The sequence below is a fragment of the Cololabis saira genome, chromosome 14, assembly GCF_033807715.1.
Source record: "Cololabis saira isolate AMF1-May2022 chromosome 14, fColSai1.1, whole genome shotgun sequence".
NCBI classification, from domain to species: Eukaryota; Metazoa; Chordata; class Actinopteri; order Beloniformes; family Belonidae; genus Cololabis; species Cololabis saira.
The window spans coordinates 28,514,590-28,535,389 of record NC_084600.1 but is presented as its reverse complement, the minus strand read 5'-3'; the positions used below and the strand labels follow the sequence as shown (position 1 = coordinate 28,535,389).

General features: G+C 45.4%; 1 protein-coding gene across 1 annotated transcript in view; it reads right to left on the bottom strand.

Annotated features, from left to right (window-relative positions):
• Window positions 1-15,635, bottom strand: part of vps37d (VPS37D subunit of ESCRT-I) — a 43,168-nt gene extending 27,533 nt beyond the window's left edge. Inside the window, exons 1-2 of the mRNA XM_061740319.1 lie at window positions 15,440-15,635; window positions 4,186-4,357 (exon numbers count right to left, since the gene is read on the bottom strand). Of these exons, the coding sequence (XP_061596303.1) occupies window positions 4,186-4,357; window positions 15,440-15,562 (295 nt within the window). The 5' untranslated portion in view covers window positions 15,563-15,635. The remainder of the gene's footprint in view (window positions 1-4,185; window positions 4,358-15,439) is intronic.
• Window positions 15,636-20,800: the final 5,165 nt, after the last annotated feature.

Genomic DNA, 20,800 nt, shown 5'->3' with positions numbered 1-20,800 from the left:
ATGCTTTTTTTTTATATTCATTTCCTATTAAATGCACACTGCAATGATACTATTTCTCTTTGGGACATTAATAAAGTTTTACTCAACTCGGGAACTTCGAGAAGCCCACGAGTCTCGCACTGAAGATAGAAGTCACAAGCTTTTATTTTTTCAAATAAAAGGCTCCAACTGCTCACGACCATCACATGTGGAAGCCAGTAAACAATATGAGTAACACACAACATTCTGATACTTCCGCTCACATGGGACCTTGTGTATTTACTTTTGTTCATAGTTGCTGGTTCAAACATTTACATTTTTAAGAAGGCGGCGGTTAGCGGTAGTCGGGAGAGCGGTGCCGGAGAGACACTCGTCATCCATCCAGCTGTCCGTCTGCAGTAGTTTACATCAGCTACAGCTGCTATCCCTTCCTCCACAAATGTGTATTAATAACTTCACCCACAGGTAGGTCGGCTCAGGCCGGGGGGGCCACTGGGGGGGACGCCCTTCAGTTACTAGATTTATTTCCAGTTGACTTGCTGTGAAGGAGAATTATGCTAACAGGGCGTTCACAGTTGAAGTTGCACGCCTGGCGATCACATCCAATCCCTTAAAAAGATGACAGGGTTACGACTTTGACGGCTCCATCTTCTCACCCGCTGATGAAGACGATGAAGAAATGAGAAATCAGTTCTTATTCTGCGTTTTAACAAACGTGAACTAGACAACCCCTCACTTCACCATCCAGAGAAACGGCGTTCGTGACGTGGACCAACTGTTTGACGACGCCAACTTTGATAACAAGCAGCTGAGGCGTCCGGTTTCAACTGAACCGGGATGATTACATCCACACAACGAGGCTGTTTTACACGCCTGTCTCTCTCGTAGCTCAGTACCGGCGGATGAAAGGAAGCTCCATCAAAGCTCATTATACCCACATCTCTGACGTGCACGGGAATCCAGCGTTCGGTAGTTCTGCTTTGTTAGCTACGACCGACTCCCAGATGTTCGGGGGGGGTGGGTAAACATCAGTTCATGTCTAACCGGACAGAGAGACTGTACTACTAATGGTTTCCTCAGGTTATACTCGACTAACGCAGAAATGGTAGAAGTTACGTTGAGGAGCTCTGACGACCACTGTGGTGAAGATCCCAGCTTCAGCATCTTGACACCAGCGAGTGTGTTGTCCAAGCCGTCACACATGATTGGAGTACTTCAAGTGAGACAGCCGTCTGATTTAGGAAAGTAAGAGGTTGATACAGACGGCTGATGAACCTCGTGGTGATTAGGCATGGGGCGATATACGATATTATCGTATATCGCGATAAAAAACGGCCGCGATAACGTTATCGTGGGGTACTGTAATTATCGCCAAATTTTTTTTTTTTTTTTTTTTTCTTTGGTCACACAAGGCTACCAGCCAGGTAGAAGCCAGTGTTATTTTTTTTCATGTATTTTATTAATATTATTTATTATTATTATTTATTTAATATTTTTTCAGAGAGTAGTACAATCCGTGTGCATTTGACTACTGTGGCACTTTATTTTCACTCAATCTTTGTGTTGGCCATGCAGATTTTGTTTTGTATACTACAGAGCAGTGCCTTTATTTTATTATTTTTCCAGAGAGCCGTACTAAGTAGCAGGCAGCCAGCCACTGTTAAAGTTTCAGAGAGTAATACAATCAGTGTGCATTTGGCTCTACTTTGTCAATTTATTTCTATTTGTCACTTATTTCTTTCGACTCTCAGGGAAGTATTTTCTTACAAAAAAAGAAAGTTCAAATAAGTACCGGTACCGGTACTATAGTTTACACTTTGTAATGCATAACATTTACAGTACACTATTTGTTCTCTACCTCAAGTGTCACTGTGTTGAGAATGATTTGAGAATAAATGTTCTGAAGGAACCAGTGGATCCACGGTTAGTGTTTTTCCTTGCATTTTAAGAATTTTATAAGCGAAACGCTAATATCGTGATAATATCGTAATCGTGATATTTTTGTCCACTAATATCGTGATATGAAATTTTCATATCGTCCCATGCCTAGTGGTGACAGCAGTTTGAATTAGGATGGTTTTCATTTTTTTATACGGTTAAAAAGACAAAAAATGACATGAGACAGTGAGAGTCATAACCGTGTCCTGTGACGGCAGCGTGGCGGTATCCGGCCACCGCGACCAGCCCTGAATCAACCAGCTCTTCTTTTAAACTACCATTGCTTGAAGTATTTGTGTCTGCGTCCCACTTTTTAATGAAATAAAAATAGACTCGTACGGAGCAAACACCAGAGAGATGCTCCCGAGCTTTGATTAATAGTTAGTGACAACATATATGTCACTTTGCACTGATGTTTTAAATAAAACTGTAGCTGAAACGTCTCAGGAGATCTGCCGCCGCCACCGACAGTCGGCGCCGTCAGTAAAACAGGCCTCAGAAGAAAAGTGAGAGACAATCCTGCTATTTCTTGCTATCACCACACCGTGTACACGTTTGTCTTTTAATAACCCCGTCCTCAAAGAGGACGGCTCGTCAGAGGTGCCTCTCAACGTCTGTATCAATAAAAGGGGTTTGGACTACAACGACCTGGTCGTGGTTTCCAGGACAGAATGGGAAAGTTGATCTCAAACTCCCTCAGGACCCAGGACGACGTTAATGTGATGGGGGTTGTGCGCCTTCCTGCCACCAAATTGCTCTGGTTGTGGCCCTTTGTTGATAAAGCAGACCGCTATCAGACGTCCTTCTCAACATACAGTCAACAATGAGACGAGGGATGCTCTGAATGAAGAGTCCCACCGTTGTATGTGTGAAGTTTTTCTCTCTTCTTCAAAATCCTAGACGTTATTAGCGGCTCAAGCGGCAGAGGAAGGAAGCAGATGCCAAAGATATCTCAGAAAGGGAGTTTTAATAAGATTTGTTCAAGGGTTGGCCCCCCATCGCGGCTCCCTCCATCACGGCTCCCTCCGCCGATGTCTCCTGGTCCCGACTCTCCCCCCCGGCAGAGGGGCGTGTTAAACCACGCAGCTGTCAGCCCTGATGCACCTCGCCGTTTGTCTCTGCTGCCGCTATTCGCCTCAAGAAAATGCTTCACATTCATCTTTTTCTCTCCCTTGTCTCGGCTCAGCAAACGAGAATCAGATGTTTTGCAGAGGAAGGACAGACCCCCGCCCTTCCTGCTTCGCTGGGGAGGGAGGATAGCATCTGTGTGCCGCGCACACATCGGGAGGAAGTTTAACATTCCAGCCAACTTCCATCACCGGCCTGCAGCTGAGGAAGAAACCTGGCACCGCCTGTTCATTACAGTACGCCCCCAGCCTCCCACCACCCCGGCTCTGATCTCCACCGACGCACCAGTCCACATCCCACACCGGAAATGAGACGACTTTTTTCAATCATATTTCCCCGATTTGGCTCACAGGAACATGGACTCGCTCGTGAAGCTTAACATTCGGCAGCGGGGCTTAGAGGACATCCTCCACCGCGGCTCCGAGGCCCCCCGTCAGAATGGTGGCTTGCCAGCAGAAAGACAAGGCCCCCCCTTCAACCCTGCAAATTCCTTGACAACTGCTGTAAGCTTCCTGCCGGCATTTGATACGCTCCATTTCATTCCCATGACCAAAGCCAGTCCTGCTGAGACTTTCACCCGGCCGTTGAAGGCTTCCCTCGCTGACACGCCGAAGCCGTTCTGCACTCTGATGTGACACCCCCCCCCCCCCCACGCCAATGTCACAGCGTCTCGGCCTAAAGTGTTGCAAAGAGACATAATGTGATTTAAATATAGTTTTGCTTTCTACGTCTGGAGCCCTGGAGCAACAACGGTGCGTCGTACTGCAATTACATGGGAAGACAACGGGGAGCCGCTGTGGGAGAGCGTGTGTAATTAGCTTTAACCTTAAGCGGTTAGGATACAACCTTTCCTTTGTTTGGTTGTTTTCACAGAGCCTTTTCAGACCTCTAAGAAATATACTGATAGAGCCGTGTTTAAAAGGTTATAGAAGAAGGGAGTACTATCTTCAGAAAAATTCCCTGAGCAAGGCTGTTTCTTTAAAACCAATCCAGCGGTGGAATCTGATCCGGTAACCTTGTCACCGCGACCGCACGCCTCTTGACTTATGCCTCAACGGTGATTGTCCACTGGCATCCCGACGGTCTGAAACCAGAGACTCCCTCTCTGCCTCTGTCTCCCCGGCTGGGGGATAAACTCACCCAGCTGACTCTGCTTCTCCCAGCATGTGGTCGCCAGGTCGGACACCTCCCGGTACTTCTCGGCCAGCTGCAGTTTGCCGTTATTAAGGCGGGGTCGCCGGGCGAGGCTCTCCTCGGCCAGGCTCCTGTTGGACGTCAGCAGGGTTTCTCTGTCCACTTGGAGATCCTGAAACTGGAGGCGAGAAGTTCAAATTAGCTGCCGTTTAACACCCTGAAGCTGTGCATCACCAGAGTCACATGACAGGTAGGCTGTTGCGTACGAGGAGCAGTTGCTACGACTCCCAAACACAAGCAGTCTGAAACCATTTCAATGAGGATATTCATGCTCCAGCATCTGAAGTGCAAAGATGTCTAACACCTTACACAAGCGTGGAGGGATGTTTTCAAAGATGACCCCTTGGCTCCATGATACCGTGCAGGCATCTATTTTTTGTTGTTGTTTAATTTTCGTGTGTGTGGACAGACGATGAATTCAGAAACTGATGACATTTAGATTCTTGTTCAAACAATGAATTCAGGTATGCGCTGGATAAGTCTGAGCTTCGTTCTGCAGAATAACAATGAGCCGAAGCGCACAGCCAGACAAACTGTTTCTTTCTTCAGCAGCAACATAAACAGGGATTTCTGCAAGTCCGCTGGAAATACGTGAAGAGACGGACGACAATGATCAATACGGAACGCCGGTGCAATCAACGCAAATGCTGGACACAGCGCACGTTGGTGTTATGCACTGCTATGAATATTAAAGGAGATCTTCATCAAAGCATGCATGTTGCAGAGCTTATCTGGCAACCAGCCGGTGACTGTATTCATGCCGTCTAGCTGCCAGAGACACATTTATATATGAAGCATATCCTGTGAAAGATCAGCGTCTTCACAGATACAGGAAAGATATGCCGAGGTCTCACAGGAAATTGTTGAAAGATGGGTTTTAGTGGTCCTCGTGCCACATGCAGCACGGCACGGAAATGTTGCAGCTGCATGAGCTTGCATGGCCTCGAGTCAAGCCGGATTAAAGAAGAGAAACGGCACTTATGCGAGGCAGCGCTCCGTGTACTTGACAGCCTGATATAATCACTCATGAAGGCAGACCACCTCGTCTGCTGTTGCTGGCAAACACAAACTGCACAGAATACAGAATCTCCTGAATGTTAAGTGACCTGCCAAAAGGGCACCTCGACTTCTACCGCTGACGGAGCGGCGCCGGTGACGAGCCACGTTCTCCACCCGTCACCCACCAGAGCCATTCCTATCGCTAGCACACATGTCCTGACTTCCCCCTGCGGCTCAGGACAAGGATGTTTATGACACGTCTGTCATGCCTCTAACGTGAGTCAGGGAGCCAAGCAGACAAAAACAGTGAGGCACAAAGAGCTGCCCAACACCTTCCTCTAATTTACTGGTGTCTGTGTAGACAAAAGTTTAAAAAATTGTTTTAATCCTGCAGACTAAACACAGGTCACATTACTCGGTGGGGCATGACGCTTGCCAGCGCTGGGTCCCGTCGAGGACACATGTGCTTCGAGGGGTAATTAGGTTCTTCAACAAGCTGTCAGATGCAGGACTTAAAAACGCATGACCTTTAACAGCTCGCAGCGAGGGGACAGAAGATGTGAAACATAAGCTGTGCTGCTGTGCTGATAAAGAGGTGCAAAGGCTAAAAAAAATTGTTCAAATGAACTCAAAGGTTCAGTTTAAGACTGAAGAAGAAAAAGAAATGCGTCATGGCTTTTTCCAGTAAAACGAGCATCAAAATAGCAGGAAAGGGAGATAAGTTTGCAACACGTGATTGAAAGCAGCTGTCATGCTGGTTGGAGATGGGAAGGGTGGACATATGGGGATGGGTGGGGGATGTCCCCCCGTCACTAGACCACAAGAAACCCATAAATTATTAAAGCTGCAGCCACACCCTTCAGGCCGTACCAAACAATGAAGTCCCAGATGAGCTGACGGGAAGCGGTTGGTGTCTCAGTCACGAAGACAACATCACCTTCCCCTTCCACCTTCGCAGCCGGCCTCAGCGTGAGTCGGCCCAGGCGGATCCTACAGGCCACTCCTATAAGACCAATGCGCACGATGCATCTGTCTCATTACTGTTCAACAGGATCCACCGGTCCCACATCTGCAGGACTCTGCAGTCCCGAGCACGTCAGAGTGCAGAAACAATGAATAAAGAAAAAAAATAATAGAGCTCCTTTCAGACTTAATTCGTCCCACCCCTTGTCCCTCTGCAGGAACCCAAATGGACAGTTTCCTGCATCCGTTAGTCCGCCCTTTTGATTCATGGGTTGGGAATGAAGGTTGACAGTGTTTACCGTCCCTGATAAATGAAACATCAGCAGCGAGGAGCAGCGCTGCCGTTTTCTGCGGTTCAGCTCACGTGGGCACATAAGCGCAGGGAATTGTTATGACTACTTCATCCTTAATGAGGCTTCTGCAGTCTGAAGACATCAATTAAAACGGAGACCGGTGGCTTGCGAGAGCCTTTTCATGGTTCTGACACTGCTGGAGGGAGTCCTGCTTCGCCGGTGGCTCCCAGAACCATCTGTCCTTACAGAGGCATGGCTATTAACCCAGACATACATGTGTTGTTCATGGTTGAACGTGCACGCTCAGTGACAGAACCCGCCATCAAAACATCTTGCAGAGATCAGTAGTGTCCCGTTTCTACGGGACACAGGAATCCCAACACGGCTGTCACTCAGGGCTTAAAGTAAAAAAAAATCCTGAGCCTGAACTTTTTTTCCGGGAGCGGGGGCACATGCGCTGGCAATTTGGCAAGCAACAAAAATGACATCCTTTGAATATTATTTTCCTTTTCACTATGGATGCTTTTGATATCAAGTTTCGCTAGTTGTCAGTGTTTGACAGGGTATAAGAGGACCTACAATCTAAAATATGAATATTTTAAACTAAAGGTCATAATGTTATAAGGGCAGGTGAAACTCAGGCAGGCTAATTAATTGGTGGAAATATTGATTAGCAACCATTTAAATCAGTAAAGGACTAATATATATATATATATATATATATATATATATTTTGAATGGTAGCACTGGTGCTAGCAAGTTAAAGATTTTAGTAGCACAAATAAAAATTTACTAGCACACCCGGGTGGACAGTTAGTTAACCTGTATATTGTGAAATCCATGTTATATTCATCAGAACTTCATTTACATGTTGAACAGCAAATAAACCGGTTCAGTCCATGCTGATCTTAATGAGATCTTGTTCTTAAACTTGAGACACAAACTGTGGCCACTCCTTATAATTTGGTCGCCTGGCACGTTTAGATGAGGAAAGCCAATGGACTTTAGAATTTGTTGGGTCGAATGTTTCTAATGGACATCCCTCAGTGCTGATCCGCATGAGATCCTCTGTGGTGGAGACATGAAGACTGCTCCGGACAGAATTTTTAATTCTGTTCTGAGCGGAGAAACCTCTCGCATTGGGCAGAGGATGAAAAGGGCTGGATGGATGAAGGGATGATGATAGAGTGGCTGAGGCAGGTCTATGTAAGGTGACCTGGTGGTTTTTTCCACACATCACCATCGCTGCTGATCTGTGACTCTATGCGCGCCCATCTCACAGACAATGTAAAAAAAGAAGTGAAAAATATGAACGCGGTGCTTGCTGTTATTCCGGGAGGTCTGACGAAGGAATTCCACCCGCTGGACACCGGTGTGAACCGGTGTTCTGCCAATTTCTGCTGCTTTGCCAAAAAATGCTACCTAAAGGTTTTCTACTTTTGTAGAGCTACAATTTTACTGTGTTTTACTCCCTAAACCACTTCCTTTCACCCCCAAGTGGTCCTTGTCGGGCCGTCATTGTAAATAAGAATGTGTTCTTAATGACCTGCCTGGTTAAATAAAGGCGAATGACTGAATGAATATCAAATAAAGTGATAGAATTGTTGTTTTTTTCTCTTTATCGTATAATGTTCACAAAGTGTAATGCATTCATGTCATGGGTAAGTGTATTTTGAAGGATCAAATACTCAACATCCCATATTATCCATTTTACATAGTGCAAGAAATGATGCAAACTTTGAAAATCGAATGTGTGCATCCGCAGAACCAAAAAGTAGCATTTCTCGGCAGGTAGTAGAAATTGGCAGAACACCGGCCGTTCAAAGTGAAGCCTGATTTATGGTTCCGCGTTAAATCGACGCAGAGCCTACGCCGTAGGGTACGTGGCGAAGCGCACCGTACGTGCGCGTCGCCGCGTACCTTACGGCGTAGGCTCTGCGTTGGTGTAACGCGGAACCATAAATCAGCCTTGAGGCTGCAGCGGCGTGGGAGAGATGGATGACTGAGGGAGAACACAGTTTCACCAAGAGTGGAAGGAAGGCAGCGCCGGGCAAGTTATGCCACAGTTTGCAGATGTATTGTTGATGCGTGGGCTAACGTGTGTGTCTGCTGGGACTATTTTGCGAGCTTTCGCAAAAGCCGGCAAGTCCGAGGCGCCGCACGGCACGGAAAGTGACTCTGAAAGTGAGGAAATTGGGACTGGCACAGCTGATTTAGCGGAGCTCTTTAATGCAGAAACAGAGGATGAGGACTTCGATGGGTTTGATTAATGTAAAAACTGAAATAAAGTAGCCTACAATCAAACAAAGTTTTGCTCCCGCTCTATTTTTAAATATGCACACTTGTGTGCTTGTGTGTGTGTTCTGCAGCGTGTGTGTGTGTGTGTGTGTGTGTGTAGACGGCGCCTTTACGGTCGGTGCGCCGTGTGTGTGTTTTAAATACAGAAATGACACAAAACTGAGGGTATGCCTTTCCACACGGCGCCCGTATGGTCGCGAAAATACGGTATTTATATATGAAATGACCCCAGCGCAACTCACTCGCACAAATGCGAGTGGATACATATTTCTCTTCGCACCGGATGATTTTTATTCGCAAATGCGATGAAAACTGTCGCACCGTACAGCCCTGATATCTATCTATATATCTTAATTATAGACTGCAGGACATCTTCTAGTTCCAGCAGTAGTACTGAAGCATTGGCAAGATTAACTTTTCTGCTTGCCAGATGTTGAGTTGTTACTCTGGCCGTATCATCATCAAAAGCGAACAAGTACATTCATAATTTTGGCCGTGCTCTGGCTGGTGGCTTCATCGATGTTTAATGAAAACACTCTTTTTGAGCTTCTCTGATAGCCGTTTTTTAAAACTCTGGTGCTGTGCCATGTGTATTCATATAACTGGCATGCTGATTAGAAAGGGTCAGGTTCGTCAAAGCTTTTTTATCAGCAGCTACAGCTAATTTTTTACATAGATTTACAAGCGGTTAAGCAATAGTGAAGGATACATCATGTTCAGCAATGAACGAGCACACACGGGTGTTCGCATCACAAACCCGGTGGGCCATGTGCGCCGGTATGTCAGCTGTGGCTGCGCTGAAGAGCAGACAGCAGCTCTATGGGCGGCATCTCCTTCGTGGCGAGGTACAACTTTTTCCCCGCTACTGGCGTACAGTAGCTTTTTAGAGCAGAGCGTGCAAAAACAAAGCACCTGGCTCTCTTCTGGCACCAGCTACCGAAACACCTGCTGTCTCCGCCCATTTCTTCCATGCATGCCCAGCACAATGTAATTTTCAGTCTTTTATCTTTTATAAATCATCCTCTACAGACTTCATGATTTTTTTCTCCATCTTCATCTCCAACACAAGTGTTCGTGTTCCGGCGGGCTGAAACACAGCGCTCTGCACCCTGCTGTCGTCAAAGACCCGCCCGACTCGAGCTCTACTTCTGATTGGCTAGTGTTAGTTTGGTTAAGCACCAGAGCTGCTTTCCTCTCATTCCATTGGTAGACGAACTCAGTTGACTCAAACTGACAATATCCTGTAGCCTATCAACACATATTTAAATGTAAACGTTAAAGTTTTAAAAACGTACGTTTTTTTTTTTTTTTTTTTTTTTTTTTTTAAATCAGTCAAACTCCGCACGCCGAGAAAGAAAAACTCCATATGACGGAGATCCGGCACGGTGCCGGAATACTTTAAGCCCTGTCCCCAGTCGTTGGTTGACGTCTGACTAACACCAAGTTACTGTAAAGCAACAACAACAATGCCTGGGGGGGAGGTTCACCCATAATCCTGAATCTGGAAGTGAATCCTGAATGTTTTAGACGTCTCCAGCCATCAACACACCTGAAACACGCAGGACAGCAGCCCCCCAGCACAGGAATCTGACACCCCGGCTTTACACCATTTGGAGGATTATCAAGGATCACTGGTCCATATTTTATGACAACAGATGAAGTGACAAAGTGTAACTGTGATGAAAGACACGGACCCTCAGTCACCTCTGCAGGTTGTCGCTCAGCCTCACACCTTCTTGAAACTCACTGCTAAGCTGTTTGGCCTGACTGACACAGAACGGTTTTTATCTGTCCCTCTCCCCCCACGCCCGAATCTCAGGCTGTTTTTTGATGTTCACGCTTACCTCATATGACCTACAACAGTTGTACATCTGGAGCAGCAGAGAGGCCACAGTGGATTCTCTCTGCTCTTCCTGTTATTGTACGAACGAGCTGCAGCTGGAAGGTCTCTGGATCGATCCCCAGATGGGTCACGTGCCAAACACCGGACCCCCCCTTACACCAAGTCATTAAGGGGTCACAACCAGTGTTGTCATTGCGCTGGACCCAAGCCAAGGTGAGTAGGGATGGTTGTGTCAGGAAGGACACCCCACATTGAAACATACGTGAAGGACGGTGACCCGCGTTGGCGGCCGCTAAAAGGGAGGAGCCGCTCCTTGTTTTTAATGCTGGCATCTCCTCTAAGAATTAAAACAGCTTAATGACAGCTCCCCCATCCCATAACACTGCCACGTGAAGGAGAGGCAGTGGCGCTGGTCCCGTGGTGACATGGATATTTTGAACCTGGACTTGACTGAACGGTCAGGCTGAGAGAAAGCTCCTCCCTACGAGCCAACGACACCCGCACATATTATGAAATATGAGGCAAGAATAAGCTGCTGAAGAACAAGCGTGCAGAGGACAAACCTAATCTGATGTGCAATCTGATAAAAGCATCGTCCTGCTGAACACGCCTGATTTACTGCAGCTAACGGAGGAAAAGTGGCTAAAAGTGGGGAAGGCACAGCCTTCCTTCGCCATCTTTTACTGGCGTCATCAATAAAAAAGGGAAAGGAAAATAGTGGCATTTGTAACACCCCCAATGATCAGCCATTCCTCCAATAGATATAGGTATCTATGACGATCAAAAGTACCAAGCAAGAGACATTTCTTGGATGTCGACTTGACAAAATTCAACCTTGGCCAGTAATTGTAACCTGTGAGTCTATAGCAGCGATTAATACATAGATACATAGGTACATGGGTAGCAGCCGTGATTGTGGCTCATTTTCAGGGTTAAACTTTGTGCTTTATGTAACATTCAGAGCTACCATGAGACTAATGAACCGCTCCCGCAGCTTAAAACAGAGAGATGGGATTTGCAATTAGCGCTGTCATTTCTGATGTCTCTACCTGCAGTCAGGTTCTGCATTGTTAGATAACGGGAGCCGGGGTTAACGCTCGCTTAAACACCCTCAAGTCGGTTGCAGATCCGAGTCATTATGCTCGACTCCCGGAGGAAAAACGTGGGACCTCCTCTCATGATTCAACTACTGCATCACACTACATGGTTTTAAATGGCAATCCGGCAAAGGGGGGAGAGAGAAGAAGCCTTTTTTATTGTCTGAGCCAAACCACAGGGTGCAATCCAGCGATCATCAAGCTGGAGCCCAGCAGAAATATTAAAAACAGTGGCCTTTTCTCCTTCTTTGTGCTCCTCGGCCGCCCGGCCGCAGTGGGAACGCCTGGAACAATGACGAACCCGAGCTGGTCGGGTTTCAGCGCCCTGTTGTCGTCACCCCACCCAAAGCTGTGAAACAGCCATTCAGTCCCGGAGCCGCCTGAATGCAGACGGAGGGGCCTTTTATGTCGGGAGCAAACCTCATAAACGGCCCTCGTGAAAAACTTTGGGACACCCACCCACAGAGACACAGTTGTACTGACGCCGTCACAGGCAGAAAGAGACGATCGGAGCTCCAGTCATTAACAGAGCCGGTTCTTGCTACATGTAAATGAAGCAGGCGCGTGGGCCCCCCCTCTTAGCCACTGGGGGGCCCCTGGGCTACAAGCTCAACCTCAGTGTTTGGAGTGAGATAAAATTACCAGTCTGCTTTTGAGGTACCCAGATAACAACATTTCAGAACGACGCTGAAACCGAAGCCCTTGAACTACGCCTCAAGTGTGCACATCTACCGACGCCTGTGAACAGTGAGGTCGTAAAGTCAAAATCTGCATATTAAAGTCTTTTTCCAACAAAGTTGGGAGTTCACGCCGTGAAACAGTGGGTCAGAAACGTCGGTCAGAAGCAGTAGGTCCTCTCTCAAATTAACATGTTTATAAAGTCAGGAATTGGTTCTCTTTTCTTTTGTTTTGTTTAACTGCAAGTTCACACGGTCGAAGGGTCTGAGCTTCAGTTTCTGTTGTTTTAAGTCAAAAATTTTGAAATTCTCCCCCAAATTTGTGAGTTTACAAAGTGGGAAATCATCTTTTTGTAAAAATGTAACTTTACAGAAATTCTGAATTTTCTCACAAAAAAATATGAGTTTATGAAGTTGGAATTTAAAAGTCTATAAAGTCTTTATAAAGTGAGAAATTATGAGTTTTTAAACACCAATTCACGGGTTTAAAAAGTTGCACGTTTTTTTAGATCACAAAGTCAAAAATTCTGACATTTCTCTTCCACATTTGCAAGATTAGATAGGATAAGTGAAACTCCGGTGTTTTTACTAGCATATTTGCAATTTTTTGAAGCCATAAACTCAGACATTTTTAAATGTGTACGTTTTTTGGGGAAATTTTGAGATTGGTTTTGTCACGTTTTGAGTAGATTTTTTCTTTGCAAATTTGCAAGTTTGTATTGTCAAAAATTTGAATTTATGTCTTGCATATTTTCACGGTTATAGTCTGAGATTCAGAATTTATTTTGTACATTTTCAAGTCTGTAAAAGGTCAGGATTTAAGAGGTTAAGGGTTATTCCTCCTGCATAGAAATGCCCCTCTCCCTCCTTAAACACTGCCATGTTAGCTCAGCTGGTCCAGAGCTGGTTGAGTCTCAGCAGTACCCAACTTAAATCTGCGCTTTAAGCTCCAAATATCCAACCGGCTCTCCTCTTAAATAACAGATAAATGCATCACTGCTGATAACCGTAAAAAATGTGAACCTCTCCATGATATCAAGTTTTACAAACTTAACCCCCCTAAAACTGTCTCTGCCTGTTAAACGTTAATATGAAGCAGTGGGTCCCGGGGGCCCCCGGGGGGGGGGGTCAGCAGATACGGTTACGGGGATGGTAAGCCTCTGACATGAGAATGTAATGCCATAAAAGTCCTCTGAGGAGATGGAAACACGAGTGTGCGTGGGGCCGTGTCTCCGTGCGTGTGACAGTGAGGGATGCGGTGTGGCTTCGAGCCAGTGAGAAGGAAAAAAACACAAACAACAAAAACACATGCAGCCTTTTAAAAATGTGCAAACGCTCGCTTCTCACCGCAAATATTAGAAACCAACTCCGATATGAATGTGGGGGCGTGAAGGCGCCCACTTTTCTATCGCCATGGTCTCCTAAGACTTACTGAATTCAATCTCTTCCATAATGCTTGCATAATGTTTGAAGTTGTAAATGGTCTAAACCCCAGACTGATCAGCCTGCTCCCTATCTGCCGCCCCCAGCACCAACACCAAACCAGGAACAAACACCTCATAACAGGCAAACAATAGCGTTTACGTTGCACTGGTATGAGTGTTGTCTGCAGGGGCCTCAGATCTGGAACAGACTTGATGATGATCTGAAGATGCTGTGCTCTCTCTCCATTTTTAAAAGAAATCTAAAAGTAAATTTACTGTCTAGCTATTTATAAAATACCCTTGCTACATGACGGAGATATTGGGATGACTGTATGAATGATTGCATGTATTTGTATGTTTGATTGTAATGTCTACTGTTTTCATATTCCCAACGGTACCACATTGCACTGTAAATTTCATTTTTCTTTCATGAACTTTGGGCCCCCTCCCAAAAGCTTTCAATAGCTTACTTTGGGGGACCCATTCATACATGCCAAAGGACCATTATAGATGTCTGATTTGGTCTCAATTGTATACGTTTATTTTAATGGCTATGTATGAATAAACTAAACTTGAAACTTGAAGTCAAGAACATCAGGCTATTCAAACGCTGCTATAAAACGCTGCTATAAGCAGATTCTCATACTGAACTACCAACATTTGATGTTATAATGACCATGATTTTTTATTTTATTTTTTTCATTGTCTTTTTTTCTTCTGTGCATGATGCTTTTCTTTCTTTTTAGCTACTTTTATTATGGTGATTGTTTTTTTTTCATTGACTTCTTTTTCTTCTTTACTGTGCTTGTTGCCTTTCGTTTTAGCTACTTTTATTATTGACTCACTTGTCTTTTAATTACTTTTATATTGATATACTTTTATATGTCAAGAAGAAGGGTATATACGTATTATTGTTGTTATTAGTATTATTATTGTTATTGCTATTATTCTTTTATCTATCGGATATTCTTATATTGCAAGAAGGGGCCGGACTAGATAAGCATTTGCTTCTTCCTGTCCCTTCTTGAACAAAACTGGTTGTGCTTTATTATTGTTGTTGATGCATGGTGTGTTTTTTTTTATTGTTTTGTTCAAGATGAATAAAGAAAAGATCAAATCAAAGTCATAAAAGTTAAGATATTTGATCACGCACGCGCTTCTAGACACATAAAAAAAACCCTCTCTGAATGATACGTGCGTGTCTTTCGTGCGTGTTGCTGGTCCTCAAATGAATGAAGAAAACTATTCAATTGCAGATTACTAAAGCAGATATCCGCGTTTGTTGGGGGGCTCCAGCTCCAGATGTGACGCTTCCCGCTGATTTATGGTTCCGCGTTACACCTACGCGTACCCTACGCCGTAGGCTCTGCGTCGATTTAACGCGGACCATAAATCAGGCTTCAGTCCCCCCCCCCTCCGCATGTATTAGGGACCGCTCGCCACGCACACACCGACGAGCCGTGTGAGCCGCGCTTCAAACACGACCACCGGGTAAAGCAAAGGCTCGGCTTCGTTTAGGCAACAGAATAAAAGTCCAGCCCGAGCATGCTGGCCATGCCGGCGGACCGGGCGGACCGGGCACTCCGGGGGTGACCGGGGCACCTACCTTCTCGTTGAGGCGGATGATTTGGTCCATTTTGTCGTCGCTTTGTAAAAGCTCCTGCAGCTCCGCGGCGCTCAGAGCCCTGTAGCCGTCGGGGCAGGAGTTCGCCTCCTTCAACTTGGACATCTTATCCCTTCAAACTGCGGCGGAGAACGAGTGGGAGACGCGGGAGTCCGCACCGCACTGCCGTCACATCTCGTTCACGCTGGAATGCGATGCGAATGATGCCGAGTCCCCGCTACACTTCCTGCCCGCGCCTTCAAAATAAAACACCCTCGCCCAGTTGTTTCCCTACGAGTTAATCAATGCGTGGCCACGACATAATTTATGCGTGGCCACGAGTTATTAATGCGTGGCCACGAGTTATTAATGCGTGGCCACGAGTTATTAATGTGTGGCCACGAGTTATTAATGCGTGGCCACGAGTTATTAATGCGTGGCCACGAGTTATTAATGCGTGGCCACGAGTTATTAATCCGTGGCCACGAGTTTTTAATGCGTGGCCTGCACGCATTATTTTATTTTTTTCAAATGTCACATGTTATTACTACACTCGCCATGACAATACTCTTGCTCTTTAATATAAATAGACTATAATTACCGTTATTAATGATGAATAACCATCCCACCAAGGAAGTTGCATCCACGAAGTCCAGATAGTAGGTTATAATGGCATCCACGAGTAAAATAATGCGTGGGCAGTGGGCACGAGATACGCGTGGCCATGCATTGATTATCTCGTGGCCACGCATTGATTATCTCGTGGCCACGAGATATTAACTCGTGGCCACGAGTTATTAATGCGTGGCCACGAGTTATTAATGCGTGGCCACGAGTTATTAATGCGTGGCCACGCATTATTTTATTTTTTTCAAATGTCACCAGAGGGGCTCTGTAGTTTCCGACTTGGCGGATGTAAGAATCTACGACGACGAGGGCCAAACTAAAACAGAAAGAAAAATAAAAATTGGAAAGAATAAAGTCATAATATAATGAGAATAAAGTCATAAAATTACGAGAATAAAGTCATAATGTTGCGAGAATAAAGTCGTAATAGAATAAAGTCATAATATTATGAGAATAAAGTCATAATATTATGAGAATTAAGTCGTAGTATTACGAGAAAAAAGTCGTAACATTAGCCTACGAGAATAAAGTCGTAACATTACGAGAATAAAGTCGTAATTTATGATAATAAAGTTGTAATATTATGAGAATAAAGACGTAATATTATGAGAATATAATTTATGAGAACTCTAACAAGAAGAGTCTTCTCCCTTTGTTAAAATGAGGAATATTGAGCATCTTGTGAAGTTATATTTATATATTTATAATATATTTAATATTACGACTTTATTCTCATAATATTACGTGGGGTCTTTACGTTAATGTAACGAAGAGTGGGGTGGTAGACGGGGGAGAGGGGCCTTGTTGATGAGGACAGCTGCAGTTAGGAAGAAACTGTTGGAAGGAAAATGTGCTCATGTCAAGACGTCCTGTTTATGTCAAGACGTCCTTATTGTCAATCAACTATATTTAACAGTTCTTTATCTTATGAATGTTAAACAACTATGTGCGTGTAATATGACCTTCCTTTATATCATGAATGATACTGTATGATGCTGTGGTCCACACCACACCCACACCACACCTTTTTCTGATTGTACAACTGTAATTCTACACCCACTTTCTGTGTCTAATAAGTTAGCCTTGCTGGGTGCAGGCTAGTTGTAGTTTACAGCTAGTGTGCTATCCTTGCTACAAGGAATAAGTTAAGTCTCACCCTCTTTCTTCAGATCACTGAGTGAATTCGCTCCAACAGTGGAGATACGGCCACTACGTGCTCCCTACGGGCAGCCACGGATCGACAGTACAATACAGTAAAAGCCTGCACTTTATCGATTGAAACTGGACCAATTCCCATGCCAACGTCTGGGTTGAAACCGACTAAGAGCTAAGAAAGGTTACAGTTCCTCAGCTGACCGCTAGAGGTACCTCCAAAAGCGAGTCATTGATCTCTATGTCAAATTATGTAGCAGAAATAATTAGATTCACAGGCTGGTTAAAAAACAAAAACAAATAAGAAACAAAAAAATAAATTAAAGCAAAAAAATGCTTTGGGGGGGGGGGGGGGGGGTGTACGGTGCAGCTAGAAGGTCAGCACCCGCACCCCCTGGGTGTACCTTATAATTTAGGAGAAGGTGAAACGTGAATTTAAAACTTGAGTTGTTTAAGCTGAATGCTGTGTAAGGTTTTCATCAAACGTGGTCCTGGGCATTCGGGTCAAAAGACCTTGTTTAGTCTCTTGTTTGATCTCATGTGTTCAGGAACTGGTTCCAGAGGTCTTTTGGTTTGTTCACATGCAGTTTTGGGAATCTCAATCTTTGATGTTATTTCAAGACTGAAGGTTTCCTCCTGGTAAGGCTTCCCATGTCGGTCACTTCCTTGTAGAGTAGTAATTCTGATTGTTCTTGAGACCGGCATTGTTTCCTCTTAACTGACAGGTTCAGTTACGATCACTTAGTCTAACCTGATGGCTAAAGTTTAAATATATAAACAAACGTATAATTAAATATCTATTAGTTATTTAAATGTTATACTCTGAGGGCACAGTGGTGCAGCCGCCTCACAACTCGAAGGTCCTGGGTTCAATTATGGCTGAGGATGCTGTGGGTGCTGAGGCGGTGTTTACTTCCCCCATGACTTCAGCGCCCACACCCTGGGTGGGGTTGGCCAAAGGGCCTTTCTGTGTGGAGTTTGCATGTTCTCCCCGTGTTCCCTTGGGTAGCTAATGTGAGCTACCCTCACATCACTGCCCCCTCTGGCCAGCCGGGGCGCCAGATGGGGTGGGGAGGATCTGGCGGAATAACGCGATCCTTCCACGCACTACGTCCGGCCAGAGAAACCCCACCCTGCCTGGTGAAAAAGATGCGGCCTGCTCACTCCTCAGGTTAAGGAGGAGACCTGAGCTCAGTGTAGGGCCTGCCGGGGTTGGCAGGCCCTACACTAGCTTTAGCTACATTTCACGCGACGACAGGGTGAATATTTTATATAACACATCAGTTAAAGTTATACATTCACGTATAATTCAGGGAGTGGATTTCATTGGTGGTTGGTGGTTAAAATTCATATCCACGCTGACTCTGGAGAGGAGTGATTTGTTTGTAGCACATCAGGTAAATTTATCTAAAGCAATACATTTATTCCTGAACTAGGTCACAGCCTTTGGATTGGCAGTCGGCTCAGTCAGCTAATAGACTGATCTGCATATTTAGATTTTGTGGAGATATTTACAAATTCAGCAAGTATTCCTTATTTATTCTTGACATTATGTGAAAAACAGAGATTGTTTTCACATAATGTGAACAAAAACCTGATTACAGCAGTTGTATTTATTCGTCTGAGGTAAGTTTTGTACATCCAGAATCTTCAGCTGTTAATATAAGATATATTTGTTTCATATAAGTGTTTTGTTTCACTACAAAATAAAACAGCTGAATCAACGTCCTTAAAAAGTATTCACATCTTAAAAAGTGAGTAAACATTCAAAAGAGAGCATAGCATGAAAATGGAAGGATTCAAACAGGAAATTAGCAGGGCATCATGGTGCCTGGGGCAAAAAGGGGCTTTTTCTTTGCCCCCTTTTCCTCTCTGTCTCCTTGCATTATGTACAATATTGATCTAATAGAATAATATGTGGCTCCAGGGCAGATGCGTGTGAATCTCATTAAAGTCAGACTAATGTAAGAGTTTGGACCATGTAAACAGTAAGTGTCCGCTGCTGCCATGGTTACGGGGCTGAAGGGATTTTTTCAACCCTGGACCATATCCTTCATTTAAAAGGATGTTACTTCAGGCATCCTGTGATGATGTGGCAGTTTGGTGTGGCAGGTGCGGCTCCAGCTTGAGCAGCATATTGGGCTGTGGAGAAGCACAGGGCTAGGGCAGTTCAATTCAATTCAATTCAATTTTATTTATATAGCGTCTAATACAACAGAGTTGTCTCTAGACGCTTTACAGAGACCCATACCCAGAACATGACCCCCGAGCAGTTATTACATAAACAATGGCAGGTAAAAACTCCCCTAGTGGGAGAAAAACCTTAAGCCAAACAGTGGCAAGGAAAAACTCCCCTTTAGGAGGGAAGAAACCTTGAGCAGGACCAGGCTCATCAGGGGGGACCCTCCTGCCGAGGGCCAGACTGGTGGGTCAGGGACGGCAACAGCACAGCAGGCAGGTGGAAGCAGCAACGGGATGACCGGGGGTGGGGACCGCAGGCCAGCACACAGCTCCCGAAGCTCCGGCCCAATCAGCAAGTCCCAGGTTGGGGTGCAGGGTCAGGAAAAGACTTGTGCTCCGTAATGCAAGCTACAAGCCACCCACGGCCACCTGCAGGACAAAAGAGAGAAAAGGGAGGAGAAGGGGGGGCCAGCAATGGGATGACCAGGGGTGGGGACCGCAGGCCAGCACGCAGCTCCCGAAGCTCCGGCCCAATCATCAAGTCCCAGGTTGGGGTGCAGGGTCGGGGAAAGGTTGAGAAGGGGCAGGGCCAGGGAGAGGAGTCTTGAGGGACGAACATTCTCCCCCGCCCAAAAGGGGCCGTTACCCTGCCCCCCTCACTCCCACACTGCAGGTTCCGGTGTCCGGCAAAGGATGCTGCAACATGGACAAAAGAGAGAAAAGGGAGGAAAAGGGGGGGCCAGCACAAGAAACCACAGGAGCGACTCTGACACACTAAAGTTTACACTACTTAGAGATTTACCAACACCAGCTAGAGGTTTACTAAACACTAAGCAGTTGCACGGATGGTTGATGGATCAGCGCCCCACTTTGATTTTACCAGTTTACACAGGATGTTTTTTGCGAGTGTTGACCTTGGCTTTGGTGTTTTGAAGATGGGTTTTGAAAGAGAATGTCCTGTCGAGGGTGACTCAGAGGTACACGGGTGGGGGTGGTTGGGGAGTTTGTGGCCATCCCATGTATGTTCAGTTCTTTTCCGATTTTTAAGATGGAAACTGCATAGTTGGGTTTTTGATGGGTTGGGTTTCAGGTGGTTGTTATTGTAGTAGGTTGTCTTCTCTTGGAGGGCAGACCCGGACAGACTCAATCTTCTGAAAGTTCTCTTGTTGGGTGGTGATGCAGAGGTCATTGGTAGATGTTGAAGAGGAGGGGGGGCAGTACGCTGCCTTGTGGTAGGCCGACATGAAATCACTGCAGCTATACTTGGCATCAGGGTTGACAGGAACCAGCAGTTCATTGGTATTTGTAGTCCTCACATTGATTTTAATGAGATCTGAGCAGCAAAATGCAAAAAGTTGTTAAAAATATAGACTCATGCAAAAGAAAAGTTGGCTTAAATGTGCA